General features: G+C 32.3%; 1 protein-coding gene across 1 annotated transcript in view; it reads left to right on the top strand.

Moving 5' to 3' along the window:
- The window catches only part of CDH19 (cadherin 19), a 49,643-nt gene that overhangs the window by 14,752 nt on the left and 17,369 nt on the right, over window positions 1-17,522 (top strand). Inside the window, exons 5-8 of the mRNA XM_079942910.1 lie at window positions 598-779; window positions 1,532-1,785; window positions 6,752-6,873; window positions 9,652-9,773. Of these exons, the coding sequence (XP_079799036.1) occupies window positions 598-779; window positions 1,532-1,785; window positions 6,752-6,873; window positions 9,652-9,773 (680 nt within the window). The remainder of the gene's footprint in view (window positions 1-597; window positions 780-1,531; window positions 1,786-6,751; window positions 6,874-9,651; window positions 9,774-17,522) is intronic.

The following is a 17,522-nucleotide window of genomic DNA, read 5'->3' on the forward strand; positions in this document are numbered from 1 at the left end:
TAATGGAATGGAATTAATGCAATCCAGGCTCAGATTCTCAAAGTCAAACTGTTACCCTTAGAACTCAACTATTTGTTTTTGGACTCTACCGTCTTTAATTCATACTTATATTGGGTTGGCCAAAAAGTTCGTTCAGGCTTTTTTGTAACATCTTATGGAAAAACCCAAATGAACCTTTTGGCCAACTCAATATTTATTGGTTATTTTAGGTATCAGAGAATTCTTGAGTGAAATTGAAAAACTCTTTTAATTAAATTTAATTTGACATGGTGGAAGGATACAATAAAAATAAACCTAAGAATATTGAGAAGGTATACATATGAATAGAAATTTGGAAATTATATGTACTGGTGAAAGGACTTCCTAAGATATATTTAAGAGAAAATAATAGATACTCAAAAAGATATGAGGGAAATGTTCAGATTGCAAAATAATAAAGGGAGAGAGAGAGCAACAGAGAGAGGTATTTAGAACAAGTAATTGGTGAAAAGGGTGGGTATGATTTTCCCGACAGCCCATAATAAAGGGAGGGTGTTATATTTAGGAGTTTTTTATGTTAATTATCTGTGCAAAATATCCTGAATTTTGTTTTTAAAGGTTTATTTCGCTTGACTGTCTCTGAATCTGCATCTGTTGGGATGTCGATTGGAAAAATCATGGCATATGATAATGACATAGGAGAGAATGCAGAAATGGATTACAGCATAGAAGATGATTCAGAAACGTTCGATGTCATTACTAATAATGAGACCCAAGAAGGAATAATTATATTAAAAAAGGTAGATGCATTAAAATTATTTGTTTTGCATAATAATGCAAAATCAAATCAGAAATGCATATATATTTTGTGTAACCAGTTAGTTTTTGCTTTGTTACGTAATTAAAATAAGACCCTGTGATTTAGTTTAGGGAGCAAAAGAAAAGATATATTATATGTGCTTTTATAAAAAATTCTAAGATATTTCATTTTTTAGAATATTAACATATATGATTATTACCTACATCTTAGTTTAATTACAAATAATAATATACAAATAGCTAATTATCAGTTTTATGCAAGATACGTCTGAAAACATAAAGAAAAAAGCTCAGTTATTTATATTTTATATCTATATATTTCAAATATAATTGATGAGAGAGTTAATTGTTACCGAGATCTTTTGAATTATATTGTAGAGTAGTTTTTTTTAAAAGATTTTAATACACAGGGGAAACTTTTTGAAATTATCTTAAATAACAGGAAATTAATTCTCAACTCCATATTTATACTCAGAAAAGTATACTTTTAATCCTAGATAAAAAATATAATTATTAACCCAAAACATTTTATAATAGACATAAATAACAAAATACACATAGGGATTTGCTACACAACTACTTAATGAAAATATCAGAGGGATCCAAGAACATAAATAGTAAAACCTAACTGGAAAGCAACTGAGACTTAATTTAACAACAAAAACTTTTTTTTCTTAAGTAATTCCTCGGGTCACTGATACCAGTTTTCTGTGTACACTGCATTTCTTTGCAGAGAGTAGACTTTGAGCACCAGAACCACTATCGTATTAGAGCAAAAGTTAAAAACCGCCGAGTTGATGAGCAGCTCAGGAAATACCATACTGAAGCTTCCACCACTTTCATCAAGATCCAGGTGGAAGATGTTGATGAACCTCCTGTTTTCCTCCTCCCGTATTACTTATTTGAAATCTTTGAAGGAAGCCCGTACGGATCATTTGTAGGCACCGTCTCTGCCACAGATCCAGATCAGAGGAAATCTCCTATCAGGTATGTCTGGAAGGCCAGCTTTGCATTAGTAAATGAGGGAACACAGATTAGCTTGAAAATAAAATTTCATATTAATGTAACAAGGATATATCTAGATCTGTATTTCTCTCTAAGGTACTTATAAAATTTGCAACAGTTTAAACAAGTTGAAACAGGAAGCCTCACTATTGGTTAAGATGCAGTGAAATAAGAACTTGAAAACGTGCAAGAAAGAGGCAATCACCAACTAAAATTAGATACAGTCAACTCTCTATTAATTGGGGTAAGAGGGTGAGGGAAAAGAAACCCTTGATTATGCCAAATCAGAGCAGAAACAAAGCTGATCACAATGTGGTTCATCTAAACACTGTTTAATTAAAATGATATTCAAAAATAAACTAAGCTTTTATAGGGTACTGCTAAAGGAGTAAAAATGAAGTAAGTCCAGTCAATTAGAAATAAATTTCTGTGTTGCAATTAAACAATATTTACCATCTATTAAATTAGTCTGTTATATTCAGGTAGTATATTTTCTTTCTGTTTGTTTTGTATTTGCATCATAGTTCTGGTTAAAAATAAAAGCAAAACCTTTTACATGTTTCCTTCCACCACCTTCCCTTGCTCATCCATTTTCCATACTTTACAGTCCAGGGACTTACACAAACTTCCATATATTTATTAAGGTGCTGGGTACTGCTTTGCTCTTTGGAAGGGCTACTGACACAAAGAAGAGCTTCTTTAAATTTCTGAGAGAGACGATGCTCCCACTTTTCCCCTGTAACTCCTAATTATAAAATGCTGCCTTCTAATATGTAGATACAGTTCCTATTTATTAGCAGGAACTTCAATAATGAATATAAGTATATATGTGTGTGTATATACAAGTCAGTAAATTAATTGTTTAGATTTTAAAGAGTATATTAACCTGTTTGTTTTCCTGACAATACTAAAGAATACATAATTGTAAAAAAATGCTTTCATGATTGAATCTTTCATTATATTATTCTTTATAATAATAAAATTGTAGAAACAATTTAAATATCTAATCTCAGTGGTGTAAATAAGGCAATGAATGATGAATGCTTTCTAATGATGCTTATGAACATAAATACATGGCATGATTCTTTAAAAATAATACAAAATCAAAAATAATAATAATAATACAAAATCATCAGAGTTGTATGTTTACTACAAGTAAAATATTATGTAAAATAAATGAGAAAAATAAGTGAGCACACGCAAATATTAACAGAGGTGGTGTTTTTTTGGTTTTGTTTTTTTTAAATTTAATTTAATTTATTTTTTATACAGCAGGTTCTTATTAATCATCAATTTTATACACATCAGTGTATACATGTCAATCCCAATCTCCCAATTCATCACACCACCACAGCCACCTGCCTGCCACTTTCCCTCCTTGGTGTCCATATGTTTGTTCTCTACATCTGTGTCTCAATTTCTGCCCTACAAACTGGTTCATCTGTACCATTTTTCTAGGTTCCACATACATGCGTTAATATACGATATTTGTTTTTCTCTTTCTGACTTACTTCACTCTGTATGACAGTCTCTAGGTCCATCCGCGTCTCTACAAATGACCCAGTTTCATTCCTTTTTATGGCTGAGTAATATTCCATTGTATATATGTACCACATATTCTTTATCCATTCGTCTGTTGATGGGCATTTAGGTTGTTTCCATGACCTGGCTATTGTAAATAGTGCTGCAATGAACATTGGGGTGCCTGTGTCTTTTTGAATTGTGGTTTTCTCTGGGTATATGCCCAGTAGTGGGATTGCTGGGTCATACGGTAATTCTATTTTCAGTTTTTTAAGGAACCTCCTTACTGTTCTCCATACTGGCTGTATCAATTTACATTCCCACCAACAGTGCAAGAGGGTTCCCTTTTCTCCACATCCTCTCCAGCATTTGTTGTTTGTAGATTTTCTGATGATGCCCATTCTAAGCAGTGTGAGGTGATACCTCATTGTAGTTTTGATTTGCATTTCTCTAATAACTAGTGATGTTGAGCAGCTTTTCATGTGCTTCTTGGCCATATGTATGTCTTCTTTGGAGAAATTTCTATTTAGGTCTTCTGCCCATTTATGGAATGGGTTGTTTGTTTTTTTAATATTGAGCTGCATGAGCTGTTTATATATTTTGGAGATTAATCCTTTGTCTGTTGATTCATTTGCAAATATTTTCTCCAATTCTGAGGGTTGTCTTTTTGTTTTTTTACGGTTTCCTTTGCTGTGCAAAAGCTTTGAAGTTTCTTTAGGTCCCATTTGTTTATTTTTGTTTTTATTTCCATTACTCTAGGAGGTGGATCAAAAAAGATCTTGCTGTGATTTATGTCAAAGAGTGTTCTTCCTATGTTTTCCTCTAAGAGTTTTATAGTGCCTGATCTCACATTTAGGTCTCTAATCCATTTTGAGTTTATTTTTGTGTATGGTGTTAGGGACTGCTCTAATTTCATTCTTTTACATGTAGCTGTCCAGTTTTCCCAGCACCACTTACTGAACAGACTGTCTTTTCTCCACTGTATATCCTTGCCTCCTTTGTCATAGATTAGTTGACCATAGGTGCGTGGGTTTACCTCTTGGCTTTCTATCTTGTTCTATTGATCTATATTTCTGTTTTTGTGCCAGTACCATATTGTCTTGATTACTGTAGATTTGTAGTATAGTCTGAAGTCAGGGAGTCTGATTCCTCCAGCTCCGTTTTCTTGCCTCAATACAGCTTTGGCTTTTCAGGGTCTTTTGTGTCTACATACAGATTTTAAGATTTTTTGTTCTAGTTCTGTGAAAAATGCCATTGGTAATTTGATAGGGATAGCATTGAATCTGTAGATTGCTCTGGGTAGTATAGTCATTTTCACAATATTGATTCTTCCAATGCAAGAACATGGTATATCTCTCCATCTACTGGTATCATCTTTAGTTTCTTTCATCAGTGTCTTATAGTTTTGTGCATACAGGTCTTTGGTCTCCCTAGGTAGGTTTATTCCTAGGTATTTGATTCTTTTTGTTGCAATGGTAAATGGGAGTGTTTCCTTAATTTCTCTCTCAGATTTTTCATCATTAGTGTATAGGAATGCCAGAGATTTCTGTGCATTAATTTTGTATCCTGCAACTTTACCAAATTCATTGACTAGCTCTAGTAGTTTTCTGGTGACATCTTTAGGATTCTCTATGTATAGTATCATGGCATCTTTCACAAGTGGAAGAGGCTGTCTTTAAACATCTTTCACCAGTGCATTATAAAAGTACTTTAAAATTCTTGAAAGATCTGGTGGAGTTGCACCTACTTGGGAATCTCTAGGCTTTGTATATGGGCTTGGCTATTATGTGCCTCAGTTTTTCTTCTGGGAAGTGGGAATAGTAGAGGCGTACAAAGATTAAGAACCTGATATAAAGACATCCTTATATGTATGGAAGAATCTTTTGTTTCTATCATTCTGTCAAGAGCTCTTAGCAATGAGAAAACATTACATAGCCACATTCTATTCACTCAACATTTTTAGAGGAATGAAGAGTCTTTAAAAAAGGAACTGTGAAGCAAACCAAAGATTAAAACTTTATTTTTTAAGCTTTTTAGTTCAAGCTCTTTCTAATATGTATTACACACTTCTTTCCTTTCTTAAATGGTGTGTATTCACTATTATTTTAAATGTTACTGATGACTCAGGGTCATAATTTTTAAAAGCTTTTATAAGGAAATAATCTCAAACTTTTGGTTGGTTTTATTTGGAATGGTGTATTATAGAAACAGAATATTCTGTACCCTTACTACAAAATATTAAACTACTGTTTCGTTTTGTCAACAAATCTAAGTAGGAAATGTGACCACTTGTGGATATGTAAGCAAATTGCTTATAAAGGTTTAAAAATGAGTAGAGCTAAAACTGAATTCTTTTAAAGCTTAATTCTTTGTAGTTTCTGTTTTAATTTTCCCCTCAACACCAACCTACAAATTAGTGTGATATTTTTAGAGAACTGTCAATTCAAGATTAAAATATTCTCATCTTTTGCCACATAATTATGGTAAATCTCATTGATGTCTTATCAAAATCTTTAGGAATATATATGCAATGAGAAGGCATCACTGAACCCTAGTTATTACTCTTCTTTAATTTTAATTATTGATCATTTGCAAGCAGATAAGACATGCTGAGTACTTCAAAGTCTTCTTTCATTGTGGAATTTGAGATTATTTTCCGGGCTTTTGCATGAGAGAATTTTATTATCTGGCTTCTTTCCATGCATGATCTAATAATAGCACATTACACCTACTATCCTTACTTCCTCACTTTTAGGAGATATGTTTATATATGTATATATGTTTATATATGTATATATATAGATATGTTTATATGTGTATACACACACATATATACGTATATAAATATATGTAATAAATACATACTTTATATTTATTAGATATTATCTAATTATTTCCTTAAATAAAAACAAACATTTCTCATATGTCAGCAATCAATTAACTATAATATGATGCACAGATTTAGAAAGTAACTATGTGGTGTAACAAGGAGACTCAGCAGCCTAAACTGAGAATTTGTTTTACATTGCTTCACGGGAAAAAATAGGTTCACAAGCTCTCATTTTTACCCCCGTTTATTTGTACTTCTCTTCATTTTGCAAAAGACATTTGCCATTTCTTTTTAACCAAGTCATTCACTTATGAAAATTCTCTTCTGGGAATAAGAATGAGTGACATGTGTCTAGATCTCACACGTGTCAATTGAAATCTAGAACTGTTTTAGGTTTTTGGTGTTTTTTGTTTCTGTCTCCATTGAGTTGAATCTTAAATGTAGAATGTACCTTTCTGAAAATTGTTCAGCATTGCATTAGCTGTGTAGAGTGTGGACCTGATAATATTTTATTGCTTAAAAAGAGTGTTATACACTCTTTAAAGAGTATTATATGGGGAAAATAATTAAATTAAGGAATTATTTTTGTGTGTGCAGGTATTCTATTACCAGAAGCAAAGTGTTCAGTATTGATGACAATGGTACAGTCTTCACAACTAACCCTCTTGATCGAGAGATTAGTGCTTGGTATAACCTAAGTGTTACAGCCACAGAAAAATGTAAGTACTCATTTGGGAACCATATATTGGTTCCCCATATTTTTTAAACCATTCAGTAATCTCTAAACATAGAGACAAAAGCTAAAGTGTTGCTGAAATTAGAATTAAATGGCATTTTATATGTCAATTCATACATGTGTATTTAATTTATTATTTTAAATTCAAAATGTCTGCAGATTCTTACTACATCTTATTTATATACTTACCACTAAATATCTTCATTTTTTATTATGGCAATAAATAATGTTTAATGCAAGAAATAAATCATGGAAAATTCAGAAAAACACAAGAAATAAACAAAAAATCCCTTGAAATTCTAAGAACTTTTAATTATATAATTATATGTTCTTACCATATTTTTCATGAATGCATTTTTAAGTCAATTTTTAAAAATTGAATATAAATTTTGTAAGTTTTTTCTAACTGGACATATAAAATATTGCCCAGTAAAATGTGTTCAAATTAAACTCATTGTGTCAGCAGTGCTGATAGTCACATCTTTAATAATCAGTAGTGACCAGTTTTTTTTCACAGAGAAGCAGATGATTCCATTTTCAGGTTGCAAAACATAGATAAAATCATCCCAGTTTAACACTTAGATTGTGTCTTCAGAATTCTCAATCAGAATTCGATCAACCATATTCATTCAGGCTCAAAAGAATAGATAGAACACAATGGAAAGGATTATCAAAATCTTCCCTATTACTTAGTCAATGGTTTTAATATAGTACAGTAAAGGATTCAATTTGTGAGTTTTCAATGTTTTAGATTGCATCCTTTCAAAACTGATTTTGCATAGAATTTTATTAATCATGTTTACTTTCTTGGCTTGTTCTTTGAAAGTCTTTGAACATATATCTTACTACTCACCTTATTGAGCAGTAGGCTGATGAGACGGTGGAGTACAAAGCATCTCTTGCATACTTTTTGTCATACATTGAATAGCTCTTTGGAAACTGCAGAAGGACTGGGTCTGGGTTTTGAATTTTCTGTTTAACTAAACGATAAATGATGGGGAGCAAATGTTGCAGGGGAGTAAATGCCTGCTGCACAGAAGAAACGCCAAGGCTTTTGGTGTCAGAAAACACAAAGATGTTTGTCTAAAAGCAAGAAACTTTTATTCATTGCATATTTCTGAGAACAAATTATTTATATCATTACTTACAAGACTGCTGAGAAAGGAATTCAAATCAGTTCAAAGGAGGACTGGACATCTTTGAAAAATGTGTTTCTATGTAAAGTAGCCTTCAACTATTGAAAGAGCATGTTTTAATGAATTTATGTAAATAATTAGCCACTGTAATCTTATTTTATATATAAGGGGAATTTTTTGTAAGACTATATCATTAACTTCTGTTAAATTAGAAGTACTACAATTTAAGTTATTAAAAAGCAGAGTCTTTAAAATGTGTTATTTGTATTGTTAGACATAAATATTGTGTCCTCTTCTCTAAGAGGAAGGAAGGAAAGACTTTTCCCTAATTTTCAACAGGTAGAGTTAAGCCTCTTTTTTTTTTAAGTTTGTATTTGCCCTTATGAATTACAATTGCAAATATAATGCTTTGTGATTTTAAAGGAAAGAGCATGTAAGATTATAAATAAAAACACTGAGACCAACAAAAGAAACTCCCTCTCCCCACTCTTCAATGTATGTACCTTCCCATGGCTTTTTAAAATAAAAAAGAAAGATTTAAAATAATGATATACAAATATACAATACCTTATGCTGCAAATTGTTTTTTAGCACTTCACAAAACATCATGTATATCACTTCTAGTTAGTAGATAAATAAAATAATAGTATTTAGTGTTTATTGCTTATTTATATAAGTGATCTTCTAAATGTTTCATATGTATTAATTCATTTAATCTTTATAACAGCTCTATAAGCTTGTTACTAGTATCATTTCCATTTTACAGAAAACCAACTGAGACAAACAGTGGTAAGCATTTTTCTCACATTGAGAACCAAGATTAAAATACATTTTTAAAGTTCATGATATTACTACATGTGTTACATTGATGCATTCATTTTTAATAAGCATACACAATTTCATAGTTTGGTGGTAATTTATTTCCCCAATCCCTTTTGGGTTACTTCCAGTTGTTTGGTTGGGATGCAAACAATTCTGGAATAAATAAATTGGATTACATAATCTTATGTATTGGTGCCTTGGACTGTAGCATAGGTTTCCCAAACTAATGACTGGGTCAAAGATATGTGTAGTTTAACTTTTACTATCCATTGCCAGATTAGGTTCTAGAAAGAGCTAACATCCCACTATTTTTAATCCTTCCACCATCACTGGCTCTGTGTTTCATATTTAACACAAGGACTAAATCATCATTCTCCTCATTTCTGGTGAGCAAGCGCCTTTGTGAAAGTTATGATAGAGCAACACATCTCAACTGCAGGCACTTTTGCCTCCTAGTACATTTGACCATGTCTGAAGACAATTTAGATCATCACAACTAGAGTGGAGGGTGCTCATGTACCTGACTATCTCCTTTACTTTTACTACTTTTCCTCAACAGCTCCTACAGTCCATGGCAGATACAAGGCACCGGATTAACACTGGTTGAGCTGAATGTGTCGAGAACATTTTTTCTAGGCCGTATTGTTGATAAATAGATAAATTATATACCTATCCTGTCCTCAGCTTTTATTCAAGTAAAATAAAAATGTACCACGTAGCCTCTAATGCAGTTTTCATGACCATTTTTCCCCTAAAGACAGCAATAGCATTCTTTATTTTCATTCCGTTTATTCAATTTGCAGACAGTATAGAACAGAGTTCTGCAGTCCCTGTGTATGTGCAAGTTCTCGATATCAATGATCATGCTCCTGAGTTCTCCGAATACTATGAGACTTACGTTTGTGAAAATGCAGTCTCTGGTCAGGTAAGAATCCATAATAAATTGCCGGCGTCAAAACATTGCCTTGTATTATATAGAATAACTTTTGCTATGTATTCCTCCCACTTTGAAATGATAAAAATAAGCGTTATTTAGCTATATTAATTTCATGCTTTAATGCTGTAAATTCTGTATAATTTAAATTTCTTTCTTTTAAAAAAATATGTAAACTTCACATTTTCTACTTCCAAATTCCTCAAATGTTTGAAAAATCTGCTAACAGTCAGGATTCAAGAGTAAATCCTTTGTACTTTGTCAGTTCAATAAAGAAAAATTATTTTTTGTGATTCCATAGAATAAATAATTTTACTTAACTTTTATTTTTCCATTCATCATGAAGATAAAGATAAAATGATATATAAAATATATCAGACATCAACACAAATGAAACTCAATTTCAAATGAATTACTAAGTATGTAAAGACTTATGAAAGCATACTCATTTTGAAATAAATTATCATTACTTCACAATTTTTTTCACACATTTTCTCATGTGGAGCTTCCCTTTTTTCATTTGTAAAATGTAGAGTTTAAATTAGATTCTTCTTTGAGTGTCTCAGTTCCAGTACACAATAACTTTACATTTTTTTAGGTATCCTATTAAATGTCATAAAACATTTTAAAAACTTATAAACTAGTTTTCAAAATACTGAATAAGTATATATACTATAAAATTAATTATTCTAAGTAGGCTTGAATTTATCAATAAAGCTAGCTGAAGACAATTTGGATTTTACATGGGTCTTAAAATGTCTTGTGAAATTTATTCAGCTAAGTTTATGCTAGAATACATTTTATTCTGGAAAGAATTTTCAAATCTTGCCTATAAGTATTTCCTAAATATTTTTAAAAATAATAAAAAATGATTATAAATATACAAATGAATTTAAACTTAAAATAACTATTTTAAATGGATTTGTACCCAGGGTTTTTGATAAAGTGAAAGGTTAACATAAAACTTTCAGAGACTCTCCACAATGCAGCACACTGTCCTCTAGATCCAAAAGCAAACTGATTTAGAAACCTGTGAACATACAACATAGGATAGAAAGATTCAAAAACAGAATGCAAGTGAACTGGGACCCATCGCTTCTATAGACACTGGGCTTAGACATCTCTTTAAACTTGGTGTTACAAATAGATCTATGCTTAAAAATTTGATATATCTAAGTTTCTCAAGCATTTCAAACATACCTGGTTACCTGGACACATCAACAAATAGGCAACTTTTTAAAAAAATCACGTAAATAATTCATGTAAATCTAATAAATGATACTTTAAATGTAGTAACTCAGTTTCCTTAAAAGTCACATAATTTGGGGAATAGTCAATTTATCTTACAATTTTCTAACCTATACATATTTACATATGTCAGGTAAATTATATTTTTACAATTATTATAAGTAGTACTATATTTTATAGTTGTATATGTCAAATTTAAAGTATAAAACTAGTGTGGTTTGTTGTTTTACATACTTTACGTAAATATGAATATATTCAGAGTACCCCATTGATGGGACAATGTAGACTCAAACTTAAAAAAAAATAGGCTTAATTTACTTCATACGCTATACATTTCTTTCTGTAAATGTCCTTGGTGGTAAGTCCACTTACCCAACAAAATTGCATGTTCAGTAGTCTTGACCAGGCTGAGTTGGGCAGAAGATTTGGGAATGCAACATGATTTACACAGTGAAAGACTTAGACCAGAGCTCTAGCTCATGGTGATAAATGCTTCTAGAATAATGCTACCTATGTCCAATGACTACACTGGAACTTTTATCCTAACTCCTCAATTGTCATTTATAATAACAATCATAATTTAAAATGTTTATAATAACCTTTTGCAACTTTTGCATCATGTGGCAAGATGGAGATATACATTCCTAGTAGGAGCTAGCTCCCTTCACTATTGCATTAGAATCCATTCATGTATTTACTGACTCAGTGGACCTTTCATTCTTTTCACAGACCCTGACTCTTAGGCAAGAACTCAGAAGTCAGTACATTTATAATATAGCAGAATAATCACCTTTTTTGAGAAATGAGTGTTTGTTTTTTCTACTCATTGCTCACTGACAGTGAAAGCATGATCATAAGAATCTTTGGACATTAGGTACAGAGGAAATAATGGCAGAAGGCAGAGAGATGAAATTTCCTACAGCACAGTTTTCTGACTTCAGTGTTAAAAAAAAAACTTCAGTGGTTTTTCCAAAACTAGCACATAAAAGTGCAAAACTCCCTGGCCTCATATTTATCACTGTCTTTGATTTGGTCACAATTTTATCTACCTTGATTTAAAAAAAAAATCTTGTTCATACTCTGAACTGCTTGTTTTTTAAAACATAGATAACACTTTCTAATTTGTAGTTTTGTTCATATCAACTCTCCTTTCTGAAATGTCTTCATCTAATTCTGTTTAAATTTTAACTATATTGCAGACTGAACTCAAATTTACCATAAGTAATCTAACCAATTTTAAACACATAAATAATGTTGACAATATCCCACACATGATTCTAGCAAACACTATAGCATTAACCCATTTAATTCTCAAGAAATATATGAGGAAAATATATTACATGCCTCATTTTCCAGGTGAAGAAACTGAGGCCCAGAGAAGTTACTACCTAAGAAAAAACAGAGAGATATTTTATCCCAAGTGTTGGCATCAGAATCCATGCATTTCACTGTCATGTTTTTGCTCCCTATCTATACCTAGTTTGAATAGATCTTATACATTTGTCAAACAAGTTGTCTCTAGTTTTGCATGTTTTCTAGATTATAAGATATTTGTGATAAATGAGCGAGTTTATTTTGATATTCTTGATAATAATAATTAGCTGAATATACGAACAGAGCATGAAGACTATGTTTCTTGAAACAATGATAGGGTATTTTTCTCTACAATTCTCTGTAGATATACATTTGAATTTATTAGCCTATATGTGATACTTAAAACTTTTAGTGTGTTAAGATCCCTTAAGGAGAGAGAGTAGACAGAGAAAAGACTAAGTCTAAAGACTGAGACCCAGATACTCCGTAGTAAGTACTGGTAGTTGTAAGGAGCAAACCAGGAGAGTGTGGGAGCCTAGAAACCAAATAAAGAAAGTGTTCCAAGGGGGAGGGAGTTATTACCTTTTTATTTACTGCTTACAGGTCAGGTAAAAGCAGAAAAGAAAAGGTCCATTCGAATTCAACAATTTGGGACTTACTAGAATATTTGTAGGTAAGAAAGTATATGATGTCACCCAGGAAGAAAATATAAAGTGAGAATATGAAAGAACATAGGGCAGAGCCTTTGGGAACAGCGATATTTAAGGATTTGCTAAAGGAAGAGAAGCCTGCAAAAGATACTAAGTAGGTGTGACCAGTGAGGTAAAAAGGAAACAAAAAGATTTTTGATGTGGACATGCATAGAGGTGATAGTTTTTGAAGGAAGAAGTATCAATAGCCTCCATTCCCACTATTTCAGGGGAAAAAACAGCTCTCACAGTTCACCATTTGGTCATTTACTTAAAAAAATGTATTTTATAAACAATTCACAGCTACATAAAGAGACAGTGCCAAACAACTTTATTAAAATGTGGCAAACCAAAATTGCACCGGATGCTTGTTAAGGATGCCAAGGAAGATGTTATTCAAGATTATTACAAAAGGTCGAGACTATTGCAGTAGGGGAGAGAGAACTTAAATCTATTGAAACCAAAAGCAGGAGAGTTTTTAAACACTGGTGTGAGCTAGTGAAAACGTCCTGGAGGGCACGTCAGCAGAGAGGTTGGTCAATGTGATTAGACCATCTACGTTTGCTGATTGACTCTTGCAGAAGTTAGGCTCCTGATCTCCCATAGAGACCGGGAGATAGGGGCCCTGTCTTTCTTGATGATTACATTTCAGAGGAATGGTTTCCAGGTCCTTGAGAAAGACCATCTGGCATTATAAAGTGAGAAAAGGCTGGGAGAAGATTTATCTCTATTCCAAAGGGGCAGAGAAAGATTTTGTGATTAGAAGTTTTCTAGTGTAATTGTTCTAAGAGAATGTACATCAGGAGTCTCTAGTCAGGAAGAAATTTGTCTGAAACTGAGTCAAGCTGAGGGGAATGTTATGGCCCTCCTGATCAAATGTTGATAAAATGCAAACATGGCAAATACATATTTGTCAATATATAATACTTTGAGAAGTTTTAAAAAATCTTTTACAGCTCATATTTTTGCTGGAGAATGGCTATCTTCTTTGTTCCATGATTGCAGAGCATTTAATCTTTAGATTTATAAAAAGCAAATAGCATAATCAATCTACTTAAAAAGAAATATTCTATTGCATCCTTTTCCTTCCAGGTACATTTGGATACATTCTGTCTTCACCAATTTTCAGGATAAATCAAATAGATTTTGCTGCAAAAATTTTATAATAGATGAAAAAACACTGTCACGTTTAATTTTAGCAAAACAGAACAGCCCAGATTCTCATTAAAAAATATTCTGTAAGGAAGTCCTTCCTATTGAATGACTAAAAGGATGATTACTATATTTTCTCTTTATCCTTAGAATCATATTGTTCACTCATTGATTCTTGATTTTGAAAATATTCATGTGTTCTATCTTCATCTGAGGACTCACAGTCTAAAGCTTTGCTTACATGATCAGTTTCACCATCTTCTTGAGTCTATAGTGCTGGCTTCTGCTTTTGGTATTCATCTTCTAATTCACCTAAGAACTGTGAAATATCTTCCTCTGGCAATTTTATTTTCTTTGTCATTATGGATGTAAAATTTTAAATTTGAATTTTCTACAGTTTTTAATGAAGAACAATATCAGACTAAAAAGTTAGTGTATCATTGCTTTTATATCTTTTTTGAAAGATGATGCAATACTTTGAGCAATACATTTACAAAGAAGAGAATGATGCAATGGGAAAATTTATTTTATTGTTGCATCAACCTTCTAGACCATTCATCATACAAGTTTTATATAAGTTTTAAAAAGCACATTGGGAAAACTTTATGAGTAATGGTGAAATTTGTAGGATGATGAAATAGGCATAAAAAGAATCATATCACTAAGTTCTTATAATGTATCCTAGATCTATAAAAGTATCCAGTGTGACCATTCAGTAATTGAAGACAGGGTTAATTTATTTATTTAAAGATAAATTGATATTTCTTTATTATTTGGACACTTCTAAGAATTAAAAAAATGAAATACCAATGTTTAGAAATAAGTAAAACTGCTCAAAAAGTAACACAAATACTAATTTTTGGTTCAGTGAACTCTAAAACTATACTGAGAGTTAAACTCTGCTGTGGAAGAAAAATGTCCATTGGATGCAGTGGCATAGAGTTCTCTTGTGACTTGCTAAGAGTTTACATGTAAACCAACATTGAAGATCTATGAAATTCTATATTTTTATAATTTTAGAGATGTGTATATTATGCTTCAAAAATTTAGGTAACTCTTTCAGCATCATATAGCTTATAAGTGGTTAAGCAGGAATTATTTGTGTCAATCTCCAAGAATGATGCTCATTTTAACTATGCCCTTCTAATCATAAAGACTAGCTATCCTTAGATTACTTGCTCAATCCAAAGAGAAATAGGAAAAACGTTTTTCTCTTTCTGTACTCATAAGTAATTACATTTACAAGTTTAAGGACAAAAATTAAAATAAGGTCAATACAGCTGATCCTCACCTCCTTCCTGGAATGTGTACTGCTCAAATTCAGAATAAGTCACATTGATCAGCCCTATATTACAATCAGTTTCCTTTAAGGAGGAAGGCCAGAAATCATCAAATAGTTCTTAGAGGGCTCATAGATGTCACTGTCAAACCTAGGAGTTTTTCCCAGGTCTATATGTACCTGAAAGAATGGTACATAGCATGGGTACCTATAATGTTCTTCCACTCAAATTCAAATGGACTCCAAAAATTCCCACTGGCACTGCTACATACACTATGATTTATGAATTGAAATCAGTTCAATGGACGGACAATTTGAGTTCTGCCAATATGTGCAACATTACCATACGTACTTTCTTCCTAGCACATGGCAATGACCTTATTTTAATAACATGGAAAAAGAAAAAATACTATGGGCATTAGGGCTATCATGGCTCCTGGATTGTCACGGTTTCCCCCATGTTTTCTTAGATGTTACATGTGGAATCAGACTAACTTACACTCATATTTCTGGTCTGAAATTTACTGGGTAGGCTTCCTTCAAGTACAACTAAAACAAAGCACCAAATATTAATACATACCTCCCAGGGTACCAATACAAACTTTCAAAAGTGCTGTTAATTTCTTACTCATTCCTAAAAGTTTGATAGTAATGTGTGAACGTTAAAACTTAATGGATTAAGCTCTCAGAAAATATTTGCTTTAAAAGATAGTAAAGCATATCTTGTGTAACTGAATGGTTTTTATGTAGAAACCATAATTAGTTTAAGTTTTATATCTATATAAATAAGTTTCATAAAAACATTACAAAGGGTAGTAAAAGTTACTTGTTTATCATAATCTTGACAACAAAACCAAATGGTGCTGATAAGTGAAATATTGTTAAGAGCATTCTGTTTAAAATTTTTCAGAGGGAATTTTTTTTTATTAAAAATAAAGAATAAATAATCAATAAAATAAGGAAGTGGCTGCACCATCAAAACATAAAATGAGAACTGTACATGTCATATAGTGTAAATTCTGGCTTAAGCCGAGAGAAGATGAAGAAACAGCATATACTTCCCCAGATGGCAAACATTGGGTGGTGAAAGCAGAGAGGAAAGAATCTCACCTTTTGATTGCAGTTGAGAAAGGGAATGTAATGAGAAAGAGGAACCTTTTGCAATACACCTCTCAGCCTGAGGTTCCCCAAAGTTAATTGCTAAGAATAAAATATAGAGAATATGTAATTTAGAAAATATTGGAGTAAGAAACATAAAACTTCTTAATAGTAAAATCTGAGGGGAGACTTTGTGCCAAGGACAATAGACTTGGTGTGAATTTGTTTATACTAAGAATCCCAAAGTGAAGTTCACTCTTTTTTCTCCCACACACTCTCCTTCCCCACACCACACACACAAAGAAAAGTCCTCTTTGATGTTCAAAAAACCCAGAGCCATGCTAGTTTAAAAAATAAATACATGTGTGTTTGCATGGGTACACATACATACACTCAAGTAAAAACAAAAGAAAAGAATGTAAGCAATCCATATCACAGATTTATAAATGGGCAATGTTAAGAAAAATTTATCTTGAGAATTTGTATCCGTTTCTGTGTACTTTAGACACGACCTATTAGTCTTTGATTGCTTTCATCGTTTTTGGTACAGCAATATGTTCTAGGCTCTGCCACTTACCAATTTATTGCTTCCTAGCTGCACATTCATCCTTCACTACCTGCTTAAAAAGAACTGGCACTGTGAAACTATGATAATGGATTGGCCCATTAGAGCATCTTTTATTGTGAGTGCAAGGTTGAGTCTTGTCAATAAAGGGCACTGAATGCACATTGCAGGAGGAAAAGGGCTCCTCTTCCTGGTTCTATGTGTGTAGCATTTTTGCTTTTCGCTTTCTCATGCTGAACGGTTGACCAGCTAACTGGATGTGTGGAAATACATGTATTGCTTTGCCTAGCCACAAGTATGGTTCCCAAAGTCCCAAATGTACATTCCCTTGGCAACCGTAGGACTCCAGCCCAGGCCAGAGGAGGTCTTACAGCCCTGCCAGTGTTGTCACTGTG

This window comes from Stenella coeruleoalba, assembly GCF_951394435.1.
Source record: "Stenella coeruleoalba genome assembly, chromosome: 14".
Taxonomy (NCBI): domain Eukaryota; kingdom Metazoa; phylum Chordata; class Mammalia; order Artiodactyla; family Delphinidae; genus Stenella; species Stenella coeruleoalba.